The 14,972-nt window shown below is 50.1% G+C and overlaps 1 protein-coding gene across 3 annotated transcripts; it reads right to left on the bottom strand.

Annotated features, from left to right (window-relative positions):
• Positions 1–2,714: 2,714 nt before the first annotated feature.
• LOC122366569 (USP6 N-terminal-like protein) lies at positions 2,715–14,872 on the bottom strand. Of its 3 annotated transcripts, none has more exons than XM_043338966.1 (8): positions 14,612–14,872; positions 9,448–9,650; positions 8,792–9,162; positions 8,289–8,432; positions 7,923–8,083; positions 7,213–7,359; positions 6,152–6,758; positions 2,715–4,148 (listed from the first exon to the last, which is right to left on the bottom strand). In XM_043338966.1, exons 2-8 carry the CDS (start codon positions 9,600–9,602, stop codon positions 3,730–3,732), a joined length of 2,004 nt encoding a protein of 667 aa, XP_043194901.1. In that variant the 5' UTR covers positions 9,603–9,650; positions 14,612–14,872; the 3' UTR covers positions 2,715–3,729. The 3 variants fall into 3 exon arrangements, with proteins under 3 accessions (XP_043194901.1, XP_043194908.1, XP_043194916.1); XM_043338973.1 differs by having other exon boundaries at positions 9,448–9,653; positions 14,612–14,869; XM_043338981.1 differs by having other exon boundaries at positions 2,715–5,231; positions 9,448–9,653; positions 14,612–14,862.
• Between the last annotated feature and the right edge of the window lie 100 nt (positions 14,873–14,972).

Below are 14,972 nucleotides of genomic sequence, written 5' to 3'. Positions count from 1 at the left end.
ATAGGTACCTACCTCCAGACCAGAACGTGCTCCGAAACAAGGCCTCCGAAAAGCAGGAACCACTGAGAGACCTTGTTTATTGGTATCTTGGAGAGACCTCACGTGCATCGCAAGGTCAAGGCCGATTCAAGGGTCAAGGCCAACACTTAAATTTTAGGAAAATGTTTGAATGAGTTCGGATGATGCCGAATTACATTAATATTTTTCAATATATGTATTAACTTTAATATCTAGTTATTTTTAATGTTTTTTTTATTAAATTGATTCACAAGCATAGTTTAAAACCTAAAACACCAAAATAAATGTATAACATTTTATTATACGTCATCAAATAAAATCAGCTGATGCCTTCACTTTTTCTTCACTTTTTCGCAACTGAGCCGTTTTCGTCGACATCGTTCTTCGCTGCGCTGTGCTGAAAGTTTGCGGGCGCTTTGGTGAAAAATTAATTAAAAATATGATTTCTCCGGCATTCAGGAATCTCGCCCGTCCCGCAGGTTTGTTTTGATTTTGAAATGATACATTTGTCAGTTCTTTATGAGTCTGTTACTGATGTAATTGCCTGGTTCGTCAATGTGCTTTTTGTATTTATTTTCAGAGAATTCCCAAGTAAATTAACCTTAATCACTTTAAGGTAATTTTAAAGGAGTTCCTTTGAGTCATTCCCTCTTATATGTTGAACTTTAAAACCTTAGATTTAGTTACATTTAGGTATGTGCTACTACAAGCACAACATTTTTCCGAGTGCTTCGTAGTGCTGCTAGTTTTATTGTTTTGTACCTATGTGCTGTATCCTGTTAAGCTTAGAGAGATTTATTTGATTATAAGATGTATTGTATTTTTGTAAATTTACATGAAATTTCCATGATCATCATGTCATCATCAGTCAATGCCCTGAAATTTTTGTATTGCAACATAATATTTATCAAAGGTGTTTAGTACCTATGAATGGATAAATGGGTGGCTGTGGGCCAGGGGGCCCCACTAGGCAGTGCTCGTCATGAATGGTATCATGGAATCATCACCTGACCTTGCTTTCGCCTGTTCACCTGTGATACTTTTAACAGTTTGAATAATTTGAGTGAGGTAGGTAGGTAGGTAATAAATAGGTACATTGTTACTGTGCTTTCATATGGTGATGGAACTAATAATAAATTTTCTTCTATAATTAGTTGATATAAGTTTTGAAACTAAGTTGTTAGTAATCCATTCTTTTCTAGGTTTGTTGAATAGCAAAAGTTGCATTCCTATTAATGAATCAAATCCAATGACACCAATTTGTCTTTTCCTTGATGGATCACTAAATGCAACAATGATATGACTTGGACAAGAAATGATGATCAACAACTTTGCTGGTGTATCCTTGCCCTAATTTTATCATTATATGACTTTCTAAATCCAATTGGAAAACAAATTATGACTGATGTCCAATAGGTGATGTTTACTGATGATGAAACATCATATGATAAAGAAATATGATAATTAAGCACCTGAAATTGAGATGTAGGTTCAGGTGTACATTTCCTGCCATTGTACTGTCAATGGCATGCTGGTATTCCATTCAGAAAGCTGTGCTGACACCCTGGCTACCCACCCTCTGGGAGTGGTAGCCAGGGTGAATGCTACATCTCAGCTTATGATTTGATGATGTCTAATGTAGTAATGTGGCTGTGATGGGAAAGGTCATATCTGGTTAGATACATAGTAGGTATTTTTGAAACAAATACAGTTCTGACCATGGGTAAGTACCATATGCGTGTTGACGTGTAGAATGTCTATGGGCCTGACAAATGGCGCGCGTGTATGTTTAGTAGTTGCCTACCCGACCATTGACGCTCAGATTCCCCCGTTTGTGTCCCGCAGTGCGGCCGCTCGTGCGCCGGTATGGAGGCGGCGAGGCCTACAAGCCTATCACCATGAACGACCTGCCGGTGCCCAAGGGCTCCTGGCAGGAGGCCTACAACGCCAAGCAGAAGAACTACAACACCATGCTTATGCTCGGAGTGGCAACCTTCGGCGGCACGCTTTTCGCGGTGAGTGACAGCCGAGTTCAGTCAAATTTATGACTGTCCGGTAGAATGACGGTTCCGACATGCTCGTTCAGGGCTGGATGGTTAAGGTACTAATACAATGTTGTGCGGAAAGGTCTCAATGGTTTCAAAGGAACATTGTAGATCATGTCATTCACTTGAGATCACGAGGATAACACGTTATTTTCATATGTGATTTCGCTGGTCAGATTTGTGGAAACATTTCATTATAGTGGATCGCCTATGGCAATCAACACGGCCCAGTCTGTCGTTTCTAATTGTCATTGAAGCTGACGGCGTGGTTGTCTGTGTTCCCAGGCGTACCAGTCTGGCCTGGTGGTACTAAACACCACCCCCGACCTGAAGAAGATGAACATCAAGTGAGACTGGGTGACGGCGCGTGGGTCGGGCGTTGGGTAGGCGCAGCGTGGCAGACCAGCGACCAGTGTGTACTGTGTGTGTAATGTCAATATATCGCGACGAACCGGACTCTGTGGCTTTCTGTGGTTCATTGCGAGCAGTGAGCGGGGCGGGTTCTGGATGCCACAAGCTGAAACGCGGCTGGACACGTGCTATCTTTCACGATGTAGATGTCGGTGGCGAAGGCAATTAAACCATCACGCTCCCAATCCCCTCATTCTTCACAATCGCGTCAACACGTGCCGTTACCACGAAACATTCACATGAAGTAAAGCTTCGCAGGAACATTTATATTGATTGCATTATAATGACACATAACGCGAGTGTCAATGGCATGCTGGGCCACCAGGTGTCCGGCCAACCGATGGATATCCGCGCAGGTCGCTCTATAAAATAATATACAAAAATAACATATCTCGATAATCATTGTGCGTAATTCATCGACGCAACTGACTAATTTCACCCAATAACAAGCTGCATGTCCGCCATGACTGTCAGCTGCTGCGAACATAACGCACCCTTTGTTCACTGAGCGATTACAGGAGGAAGGGGTTGCTTACCCGGCTCCCAGAGCCAGTGATAACAGGACGGGCGGCCGCAGAGGTGGCGCCACGGGCCCGGACCGGACCTCCGTCGGGTGGTCCCGTGCGGTCTGCCGCGGCGGCGCCAGATGACGCTAGGGTCCGACGGCGGCCCGGGCGACAACAGAGCGCGGGACGCGCGGCACGGGACGGCACAGCCGTCAGGACAGAGCGGGCAAGCGATAACAGGATATATGGATCAATAAATACGAGCTTGGTAGTATGATTATTATGGACAAGGATACACTCATTTGAGACCTCATGACGGAATATGGAAAGTGCACAAGCGGAAAACGATGCGAAAAGCACACAGATAATCAAATATAGCCCTGAAAACAATGTCACCGGTACCGATGAGAGTCTTGAGCGACAACTGACCACCGATCGTGTCCGACGGTCGCGGACGCAGCAGAAACAACAGACACTAGCCCGTTCATCGACGGCAGGCCAATGGCCCGTTCATAAACAGCGGGCACTGCCACCCAGTCCACTCTGCAATCCTGACACACAACCACGCTTCCCAGCCGACATCACAGATGTCCACACACACGCCCGGGGCGGTAACGCTAATATCACTTTGTACTCAGACGAGCCCTGCTGTCCAGGGCGCCCTGCACGCGGCGCGGTGGGTCCCACGCCGGCGGTGGACGCTCCGACACCTGCCGCGGCGTATCACAGAGACGGGCGCGCCGGCCGGCCTATCTCAGCTCAACGCCGGACGCCTCTAGAAGGATGGGCACCCGGCGGACACGACGCGCCGGCGGCGGACTGTCCGTCCCGGCCGGCCCGATGGTGACCAGAGTCGCGCCGGCCGGCGAGACCGACACCCGACTGCGCGGCCCGGAACGCTCCAGCGAGCTGGTCACTGACGAGCCCGACCAGCGCAGGGAGAGGCGAGACGAGCTACCCAGCGAACCCGACGGCGAGCGGCGGCCGGAGCCGCCGGACCCGGACACGTAGATGGAGACGGTGCCCGGCGGCGAGGTGGGCGGACTGCCCGGCTCGTCGCCGCTCAGCTGGGTCAGGCTCAGGTGGCCGGGCCGGCGCAGTCCGTTGGAGGCCGGCGTCACCGGCGCCCAGACCGGGTCTACACCGGCGTGACGCGCATGAGCCGCGCCTGTGGGACACCGGGAGAGAGTCAGGGCGGAGACACAGAGTGGGGAGCGCTGCAGGGACAGGGCGCCTGCAGTGTTGAACAGACACTGCACAACGTGAACAGACCTTCCCATTATCTCACGTAGGCGTGAGACAATCTATGTATAGATAGCTATGCGGGTTGAGTTTTACTGGCTGCTCGCCAGAGAAAATGTTGCCGGAACGGTCGAATTCACTCGCAAGGATTCCATTGGGAATGTTAGCTAACTGTATTATTATAGCTGGCTTCAACCGCTGCCGCTGAACAAAGAACATGTCACATTCTGTTATATAGTTGAAACCGTAATAAATGAAGCAACTGTTTAGATTGATGAAGTACATGGTAAAATTCGTACTGTGCGTAGCGGACGAGGTTGGCTGAATAGCGATTCAAAATAAGCGCGCTATGAGAAGAAAACAGCAGTCAAGTACAACAAAATAAAATGACCACACGCGTACAAGCCAAACGAAACCGGAATATTTAACAAAATAGGTATGTGCACTGTGCAGTCTGGCCATCTAAAAGAATCATGTAGGCGAACCCTCTTGCAACTCGATTGACCAACGAATGGAGTGAATGCACTTCCGAAGCTGGCAATCATCACAGGTCGAGCAGGCACGGACAAAACACTACCATGCTGCGATCTCCACAAAACAGCGTATGGTCAGGGTATGGGAAAAAACAAAAGCCACCAACCAAAAATTCCGTCAGTCTCATGCTCACTGGTTCCGAGCTGTAAAAGCACAAACCACTGTAACGGAGCGGCACACGGGCTGATCGGGGTAAGCCACAGACGGACGGCGGCTGGCACAGGGCAGGGAAGCGCGGCACGGCACGCACACAGACACACAGACAGCCGGGCACGCACGTGGGCGGAGGAGGCGGCGGCGGCGCGCGGCCGCGGCGGCTCAGTACCGAGCGGAGAGGCCGGTGGCGCGCGCCGGCCCGGCGGCGGCCCGCTGCCCCGGCTGCTGCTGCTCTGGTAGTGGTAGCACGCCAGTGTGGTGGGGTCACTGTACCGGTACGAAATGGACGAGTCCTGGCGGTACCAGGTGCCCGGCCGCACTGGCGGAGCGCCGCGGCGCGGTCAGAGGACAGGCGATAGTCAGAGCGCGTGAGAGGGTCACACGCGGTCGGAGGGGACAGACACAGCGCCACAACCGGCAGAGAGGCGAGGGATCCACTGCACAGCCCGCTCCTTCACTGAACTCATACTTCCTGAACGGACCTGTCCTACCATCCAAACAGGAGAACCAATAACCCTCACAGCACACGTGTGCTACTCTATGGGAAGCGGAGAACGAACCACCAAAACCAAGACGAACCAGCGGCAAAACACCGCAACCACTACCCACACCAACACAATAAGACACTGACGCCCAGACAAGCCAGATATGACAAATAGGACTCCATCGAGACAAACCCACCTCACAGCCGAACTCACCTAGCCCTACGGGAGGTCTGTTTGTGAGATCTTTTCCGCATACATCGCTGCTGTAGTAGAAACATGCGATTAAGTACTAGTTACACGGGCATTTCGACACCAGATGATTCAGACCACATGCCGCAAAACTTAGGTGTGCGTGGCTGCTATACATAAAACATGTACAATATGCATGACGCATCACATTTCCGTGCCTAAGTTATTAACAGGCAAACTCATGGCACAAAACTAGCATACAAGTGAACCAGGTTGACTCTCAAGTGCAGGCATAACCAGAAGTTGCCACCTATCAACATCCTTTGCTAAATACGCCAGTGAAACCCGTCACCGAGTGCCAAGCCGAGGTAGGTTGCACTGGCTGGCACATCGGCTTCTTCCGAGACGGCTCTGAGATCGTGCCCTCGCAGACTTACTCTGAACGGTCTGTCCCACCACCTCACACCACAATAGCACTCCACTTTCAACACCAGTCTAACTACTGACACGAAACAAACACACTGTGGAGTATCAACCGACGTTCACACAGCCCGCTGCGACTCACCTCGCCTATCGCCTCCGTCTCCGCCGCCGCTGTGCCGACCCTCGGAGCGCCGCCGCCTCTCCACGGAGGCCGCCCAGCCGTCTCCGGCGCCGGCCTCGGCTGACTTGTGCCGCGCGCTGCCGGCGGTCCGCCGTGCCCGCTGCTCGGCCTCGGCCCGTCGGTACATGCCGTCCGTGCTCCAGGGCAGCGGGTCGGCCGGGCGTACCACTCCGTTAGCGCCGTCCGAGCGCAGCAGGGGCGGCGGGGAGGCCGGGGGCGGGGACGGCGGCGGCACCGGCGCCGGGATAACGCCCACCGGTGTCGCCGGGGCGGTCGGGGACGAGGGCCGGCTCCGGATGGATACCCGGGTCGCCGGCGGTGGTGACGCCTGGTCCGCTGTCGGCGAAGAGTCTGAGTCGGCGTCGGCCAGCGGCACAGCGTTGGCGGTGGCGGGGGCGGGGGCGGCGCGGGCGGGCCGCGGCGGCAGGCCCAGCGGTCTCCGCGGTAGCTCCACGTCCGTCGGCTGGCCCGCGCGGTCCAGTTTGCCGGACCGCAGCTCGGACATACACCGCGTCAGCTCGTGAATGGCAGTGTCCTCGTCGTAGAGGAAATCCCGCGGCAGCCGCGCCTGTCCGAGCCGGGCAGGGGACACGTCAGCATCTATATAACAGCGACTTGGTGCAGCAGCCGGTTCCAAATTGCACACTGCAGACTTTGCAGCACAACTCTGCACGTATGTGGGGTGCACATGCGCATTAATATCCATCAATTGAGTCCAATGCTGCATAGCAAGCAGCGTCGTTCGCACATGGCGGACAAATAGGGCACCACACAGAATGTAATCCGATACCTCCGCTGCTACCACTGTACCCGACCGCCAGCCGACGGATCCAGCAAGGTTTTTTTTTGGGGGGGGGAAGTGATGACAAATGTTTCACTTCCAACTATGCTTTGTGATAGACATGGCGTCAATCCCTTTAAACCTTTATCCTCGCCAATCCATCTAATACCGTTATCCAATATCCATCCCCATCAGTGACTATCCAATCCATTTAAAATGCGCCACATCTCGTGTATCTCACCTGCAAAAAGTCGAGAATGTCCTCCATGGGTAGCCGAAGCAGCGTCTTCCTGTGCATCCTCATAATCATGTAGGCTCCGGCGGTGAGCACGACCTCGCCCTCGAGCAGGTAGGCGTCCCACAGGCGGAGCGCCAGTGGAAACGGCACCTGGAGCGAGCACGGGGTGCCACAAGGCACAAACGGTGTTACACGGTATTTGGTGACACAGGGAGGGGCAGATACGGGGCACGGGAAGGAGAGATGCAGGACAGGGGGCGACGCGGGAGGGAGGGATACAGGGCACAGGGACAGAGGAGGCTCAAGCACTGGGCATAAAGCGATACCGGTGGGACAAATAAGAGACACGGGGCGATCCGAGAAGGGGACATACAACGGGCACTGGTGAGAAGGGCCGGATGTAGCGGGACAAAGGGTGGATCAAACGCCGGGAACAGCGGACCACCAGTGGGTCAAACACTTGACGCCAGTGCAGGTCACGAAAGATACGTGTTTGATAGGTCACGGATTTAGCTTGATTCATGGATAAGTCGTGCGTCAAAATACGTACTAAGTGTGTCTCCTTCAGTGAGTTACGAGCCCACTGCCAACTGTATCGAGAAAATTATTGCCAGCATCTGATACGCAGGCACTAAAATAAAAACACGTGCATGCGCAAATATTGATATCCATAAGTCAGCGAAATACTTGATTAACATGCAGTGAAATCGTACCCTGTCTAGGAAACATTGAAAGAACCACTTCAGTGTGTAGATGCTGGTGTCGATGCCATGCTTGTCAAGGTGCTTCTTCAGCTTGGGCAGGTACTTCTTCATGATTTTATCATGATGTGCCTGTAGCCTGAGAAGCTTCGGAAAACCATGGATAAAGAGACCTGAAAATGGAAAATGGAAGAACCCTTTAAATTTGAATCACCAAACCAACTCACTGTCCAGACACACCGACGCAATCAAACCAAACTTATAATATAACGACAATTAATGGAAAAATAGTTAAAAATGACTCTAACCACAGTTCCAAAGAAAGCACTACAAACAGAAAAACATTGAAAGTTTCGAGTTTGTTTCGACGCTGCTCACCGTGCATCCTGTAGAGCTCGCCCGTCATTAGGACGGATAGCGCCCAGAAGGCTTGCTCCTCGTCCATGAACATGAGCAGCAGCGCGGCGATCTGAGACATGCCCTGGCAGTAGCCCAGCTCCGAGTTGTACAAAGAGTACGCCACTGACGGGAGACACAGCGCACACAGCCGATTAATGACTCATACAGTACTGACCAGAAACTACCACCGAGCCACCGCCGGGATACACCGCAGCGCATGACTTCATACGGTGATCAGAACTACTGTCGAGCCACTGCAGATAATTATCTGGAGACACCCCGGCACACCCAAATAATGACGTCATAGGAGTCCAAACTACTGTCACGCCACCAGGTAAAATAGCAGTGAGATAAACCCTCTCTCGTGGCGTGCGGCACCCGTATCTCCAAATCCTTCCTCTCATTATCTCTCGATCACGATTCGGTTTCCTTCCGTGTTCGGTCGCCACGCCCGTCTGGTCGGCGGCCCGGGCCGTACTTACCGAGCACGTGGAACAGCGCCTGCTGCTTGATGCCGTACCGCTCCCTGAACATGGTGTGGTCACGGAACGTGCGGTTCACATCCAGGTCGATCTGTCGCGCGTCCGGCGACCAGAGGCGCGCCTCGTGGCGCAGCTTGTCGTAGAGGCCGGGGTGCCGCTGCAGCTGCTGCTCCACGCGCAGCAAACGCAGCCACGCCTGGCCACGCACCCGCTGAGGGATGCCCTTGTAGATGCGGGACGCCCACTTCTGCTCGTGTCGCCGCTCGTAGTCCGGGTCCTTGAGCATGTCCAGCCACTTTTTGACACGCTCCATCTCGTGGGCGTGCTGCTTCTTCTCCTGAACGGACAGCGAGTCCGGCAGGCGGCTGTCGCTGTGGAAGGACACGACAGAGACGGCTGAGCACGTGGACGGGACACAGACCACTCGTCCCTAACCAGCAATACCAGCAGGCATGTCAGTCCGGAAGGAAACGACAGCAGCCAACAACTGGGGAGATGTACGCAAGCAAAAGAAAGTGTTACACACTATGAGCCAGCTGCTCGAACCGAGTTGGTCATCAAACCATTAGTCATAGACAACAGGTGGAAATAGTGGAGGGCACCACTAAGTCTCCAGTTCCGCAGCCCCTCCCCTTTGTCCCCATTATGTCACGTACTGTATGAAGCCGTATCGGTCTGTGACATGGTAGATCTCCAGCTTGGGGTCCTCCCAGGCGTCGATGGCGGCGCCGGGCGCGTGACCGCGGTCGTAGCGGGCCACGATGGCCGCCCGCTCGCGGTCTTCGCGTGCCTCCGCCTCCAGCGAGCTCATGGTGGCGACTGGTTCAGTGCTCCGGGCTGGGACAGCGGCTCACATTACCTGCTGGAACAGAGGGTACCCTGTGGTGACTGTGGCGACTGGTTCAGTGTTCCGGGCTGGGAAAGCGGCTCACATTACCTGCTGGAACAGAAGCTGCAGCTCTGGTCAACAGTGACACAGGGGTCAAACACACAAATGCAGCTGACATGAGCAGAAACACAGCCTCCCGTGGAGGCAATGCATATGAGGTAAACTAAATTGACCAAGCATAACAATTTGACAAATAAGCTTTCCATGCATGTACATGTCTAAGCCCAAAAGCAGATTTATCAAAAGGGAGGGTGTGATGAGGGACACTGAAAGACTATCAGAGCTATAAAAATATGGCCCAATATATATTTTGATTTGGCAATGTTCCATACAGGTTAACAAAACTCCTATAAAGTACATAACTAAGGGCCAACATTAGCTTACAAGCTGCCAACTGCCCATTTGCTAATTTCAATAAGCAAAATGTACAAGATAAATGTTCCTTTGTCTCTTTAGAATAACAAAATGAAAACAAGCTAGGTACCTACTTGTTTAACCCTATTCCTGGCGGGCTCCGCCGGGACAAGAAACTGGCGGGGGGGGGGGCGATTCGGCCCCCCCCTTCAGATCTCAAAAACTACACATCGCAGCGACAAACGGTAAACGGCATCGGATACGCACGGTCAAGATCTACAATTTTTACTAAGGTCATTTTCAGGTCAGGTCAAAGATGACGTCACAGGGGTCGAAAAAGTCAAAATGGCGGCGCTAGATATGGAGAGTTTTTCTCGAATAACTTTCGAATTAGTCAAGATAGGAACAAACTAAGGGCATCATCGTGATCCTCTCTCGTCAATCCGCATCGAATGATATATATGTTGACCTCGAAAGGTCAAGGTCAAAGGTTGACCTCAGGTCATGTGACCTCGAGGTCATCATGTATATCATTCGATGCGTCTTGACGAGCTGAACACAATGAGACCATCCACGCGTCTGTATCTTGTTCCTGTACGGAGTTATTGGCCAAAAACCTTTGGTGACCTTTGATGACGTCACATGACCTCACAGCTGCCCAACAGCAAAACAGACCTCAAGGTAGTGGAGGCTGATCGTATATGAAGTCATGTATGGTATATGGGGCCATTCCGACCCGTTTTAGTGGTAAAAACAGGGAGTTGATTTTTCCCCCATCGACTTATAATGGGGAGGTCGCGAAACTGACCTGACCTTAGGTCACCGATATCAAAATTCCGAGATATACAAATTGCACATACTGGTACCCTAACTAAAGCCTGAAGAGAAGAAATTGATCGGTCAAAAACTCTAGCTCTGGCGTGATTGCAAACTTTTCTGAGGTAGGGTCACCAAACCGCCTCTGGTGACCTGACCTGAGGTCAGATCAACTCAAAATTTTCAGACATGTTGCGTAGAAGCCTTTTAGGAAAAGTCAGAAAATTTGAGCTTCCTAGCTCAACGCGTTTGGGAGAAATAACCAAAAAACCTCGGGGGGGGGGCTCCTGAGGCCCCCCCCCCTGCCAGGAATAGGGTTAACCCTCGCCGGCCGAGGGGGGGGGGGGCGGGTGCCGCCCCCCCCATAGGGTTTTTTCGCGATAGCTCCGAACACGCTGGCGATAGAGAGCTGAAACTTGGCATACCTGACCTTTGATCCAAGCCGCATCTTTTGACACCAACCGCATTTTTGGGTCAGGTCAGGTCACTGACCTATGACGTCATAAGTGAACCTCTGCACGGTCTTCAGATGTCGCAACTTCGCAACGCCCTCACTGCCAGAGGAGATGTCACAGGGAAATGAAACTTGCAGGATCTAGTATCCATTATGAGTTCCACAACTTGTATATCTCGGATTTTTCCTAAAGGTCATATGAGGTCAGGTCATTTTCGTGACCTCACCATTATAAGTCAATGGGGAAAAATGAAAACTGCTATTCTGGCGCCGGGAACGATCTCCAACTATCTCAAGCACACAGAATCGTGATTTTATGCACTCCTTGCAAGGTTAGATGCGTCACTTTTGCAATGTTGACCTTGCGTGACGTCATTTATGACGTCATCAAGGTCATATTAGTTTTTCGTCAATAACTCTTGATCAAATTGAGCTAGCGAGTCGGGAAAGCCACCAATGGACTCAGGAAGACCTGCCGAATCGAATGATATGCGACATGACCCCTTTCGACCAACTTCGTGACCTGGGGGTGCTGACCTGACCTTGACCTGAGGTCAACACCCCAAGTTGACCTGACCCGGACAAAAAGTATATCATTCGACGCGCCTGAGCGAGACGAACACGATGCTGCCAAAATCGGCGCTCTGCGGCCGTTTTTTGCGAAGTTATTCACCAAAAACTGAACCGTACCTTGGGGCACTTGACCTGACCTCAGAGGTCACCGGTTGACCTAGGACCTTAAAATCGGGTACCAATCTCTGCGTCTCGTAACGGCGCACACGCTCGTTTTTTTCCGCGACGCGCTAGCTCCACCAGGGGCGAAACGGCGAGGGGGGGTCGTACCCGCCCCCCCCCCCCCTCGGCCGGCGCGTATGTAGAAAACCAATAGGTCCGGCGAGGGTTAAGGGGCTTACAAACTGAAACAGCTTTGATGCAAAAGTAAGCTTTATTCTTGCTTACTTCAACTTTTGGGAGCAATGCCTTATATAAAACATAGATTGGCATATACCTTCCCACTTACAGCAAGCTTGAGACAGGAACCCAACCAGGTAAGTAAACATTACTCATGCTATGAATAGCACCTACCAGTTCTAAGTGTTCAGTGATAGGCAAGTGTGAAGTGGATCACATACATATTACATAGGTATCCCCCTAGAGTTCAGTGGTATCCATTGGCAGATCCAAGGGGGCATTTGACTATTTGAGGCAAATGCAAATCAGTAGGTGGAACTATGGTCATGAGTACCCAAATATAGGAACGTTCCCATTTTTGGGAACGGAGTTCCCAAATATGGGAACGGGCGTTCCCATTTATGAGAACGGAAGGTAATTTTTCGGCCGTTCGCCCACTAAAACTCATTAGTGCATCACGTCTCAAAAAAGTGCACGCTAATTTAAGTATCTACTAAGTCTCTATAAAATTATCTTTAATCTGACCGTTGAACAAGGAAATTGACCGTCGAATGATATTTTAATGATTTTTTGAAATGACGGAATGGTGAAAACATGGGTTACACTACATTTAACATGCAATTTTAAGGAAAATGAAGCGTTTTTTACATTTTGAGGTCAAGTATAATAATTTTCGCCTGGTTATGAAGTTTCATACTAGCGACACCCGATGCTGACATATGCAAGCGAACACGCGGACAGTCCCGAGGTAATATTGTTGACATTTGGTGTCGAGGCGGACAACCGCGTACAACGTGCATGATTTTACCGAACTACTGTTGTAAACTCAGTTTAAGTGGTCGAAAATTATTCAGCTGTATTTTATCAGCCCGGAAAGACATATTTTACTTGGATGCTAGCTGTTTAGCGTTGTGTTATAAGGAGCGCCATGAGCGTGGTTTTTGTCTTCCGTGTTTCTAAGCAGGATCGTTTTGGGGGAATTTCTCTTATATAGGTCGCTCTGCGTGGCTTATTTATAATTTATATGCTGATTTCGATCATCCCTCGTGCCCATCCTACCAGGCCTTTTGCCACTTACAATCATTAAGAAAGGAAAAAACTAGATTTTCATTGGGACTAGGTGTTTTGAGGGTGTAACAAACATATTCATCGTTCCCATTTTTGGATACTTCCTTGTACTCGTCAACTATCGGTGATAAACAGACAGGTGCTTGACATGTCTCCACCCTCGGCACGGACGGTGGATATAGGTATGGAAGACCTTGTTGAACATCGCTCAGCGTTGTGAATTACGTAATCCTGCAGAGGGGGGCGTGCCCGCTGCGAGATCGACGGGAATAAAAGCGCAGAAGGCCGGGCGAAACATGCGACGGTCTTGCCGGAAAGGTCATCTGATGATTGTTGCGTTAACAATAATTTGCGGCGTTGGACGTGATGCTTGTTAATGAAAAGAGCCCCTGAAAGGCGTCGGTGAAATCGTTCCCAATTTTGGGTACGCCGTTCCCATAATAAGGAACGCTTGCAGCGCCAGTGTACGAGAGCGTTCCCAAATTTGGGCTCGCGGCCCGGATGATGGACTGCTTTAGAAATAGGGGAACGATTTGAAACTACGATGGACCTTACAATATCAAACTCTTTCCCAACAATATTGAGACAAATATCAGGCAGTTCACGATCGTTTTATATTTTTTGGACGTCATTTAACGGTTCTTTTTCTTGTTTTAAATAATGCCTACATGGCGTTCCCATATTTGGGTTTATCGTTCCCAAACATGGGAACGAAAATGCGTTCCCGAAAATGGGTACGCTTGACCATAGTTCCGCCTACTGAAATGGCCCATTGAGACAAAAGTGCCCCTCATGGCTGGTAGCACCCAAAATTGATGAAAATCTGTTTGTCTTAAACAAATGAAAACTAAACACAGTTTATTAGGCAAGATTCAATGTAACTTCCACAGCACTCAGCAGTATGTTAAGAATCAAAATCCAAGATTTTTAACAATACTTTTTCAGGGGTATGAGTGACCCCACAGCATCTGCAGACTGCAACATTCTTTCTGAATTTTGGATCTGCAACTATACATATAATCAGGCATCAGCACCTACATCAACGCACTCTAGAAAGGTGGACGTTCCAGGCCCCAGGGAGGTAAATAGAAGGTACGTATTTTGGGACCGCAAAACAAATTGCAGCACTTTTTAAAAATATTAATTCAAATTCTTCTAGCTTTTAAATTATTTGACTATGTAACACAATCTGTTGCCATAATGAAAATGTGCCCTGCGGCCTCCTCTTCCGGACAGCCACCTCTAGATAACACTTTGAGTAGAAATGTGTTAGATTAGCCTGCATATTCAAACTGCTGCCTTTCCATGTAACTTAAGGAATATTCACCTTTTGAAGTCTAAATAACTTTCTTCAAGTTTTAACCATATAATTCCGCATGATAGTTTGCCTTCACTTTTTGACACTCAAAATGCAAGCATCGTCACTTTGATATTATTTTCATTATGATGGCAAACATTAAAAAATGGTTCGACTGTTCCGAATAACAAGTGAAAGTAGGACTACAAATCTCTTCGGTTTTGAACTGTCAACCCTCCGCCCATTTTCTCTCTAACTTGAACTGCTGTGTTTAGAAATCAGAGAAATGAAGAGGAGAAATCGAATATTTCTGCGTAGATATTTGGCATAGATGCGCCATTATTGTAACATTTGATGCTTCTTATTTCCTTTCCAATAGAACCCTTCGCAT

This window comes from Amphibalanus amphitrite, unplaced genomic scaffold, assembly GCF_019059575.1.
Source record: "Amphibalanus amphitrite isolate SeventyFive unplaced genomic scaffold, NRLGWU_Aamphi_draft 000030F_arrow, whole genome shotgun sequence".
In the NCBI taxonomy this organism is placed as follows: Eukaryota; Metazoa; Arthropoda; class Thecostraca; order Balanomorpha; family Balanidae; genus Amphibalanus; species Amphibalanus amphitrite.
Note: the sequence above shows the minus strand (reverse complement) of the source record. Positions and strands in the feature narration are given on the sequence as shown.

Coding starts and splice junctions, on each gene's coding strand:
- LOC122366569 (XM_043338966.1), bottom strand. CDS start 9,602: ATGAGCTCGCTGGAGGCGGAGGCACGCGAAGACCGCGAGCGGGCGGCC. Junction 8,084..8,288: donor CGAGCTCTACAGGATGCACG/GTGAGCAGCGTC, acceptor TTCCATTTTCAG/GTCTCTTTATCCATGGTTTT. Junction 6,759..7,212: donor ACATTCTCGACTTTTTGCAG/GTGAGATACACG, acceptor CGGCTCGGACAG/GCGCGGCTGCCGCGGGATTT.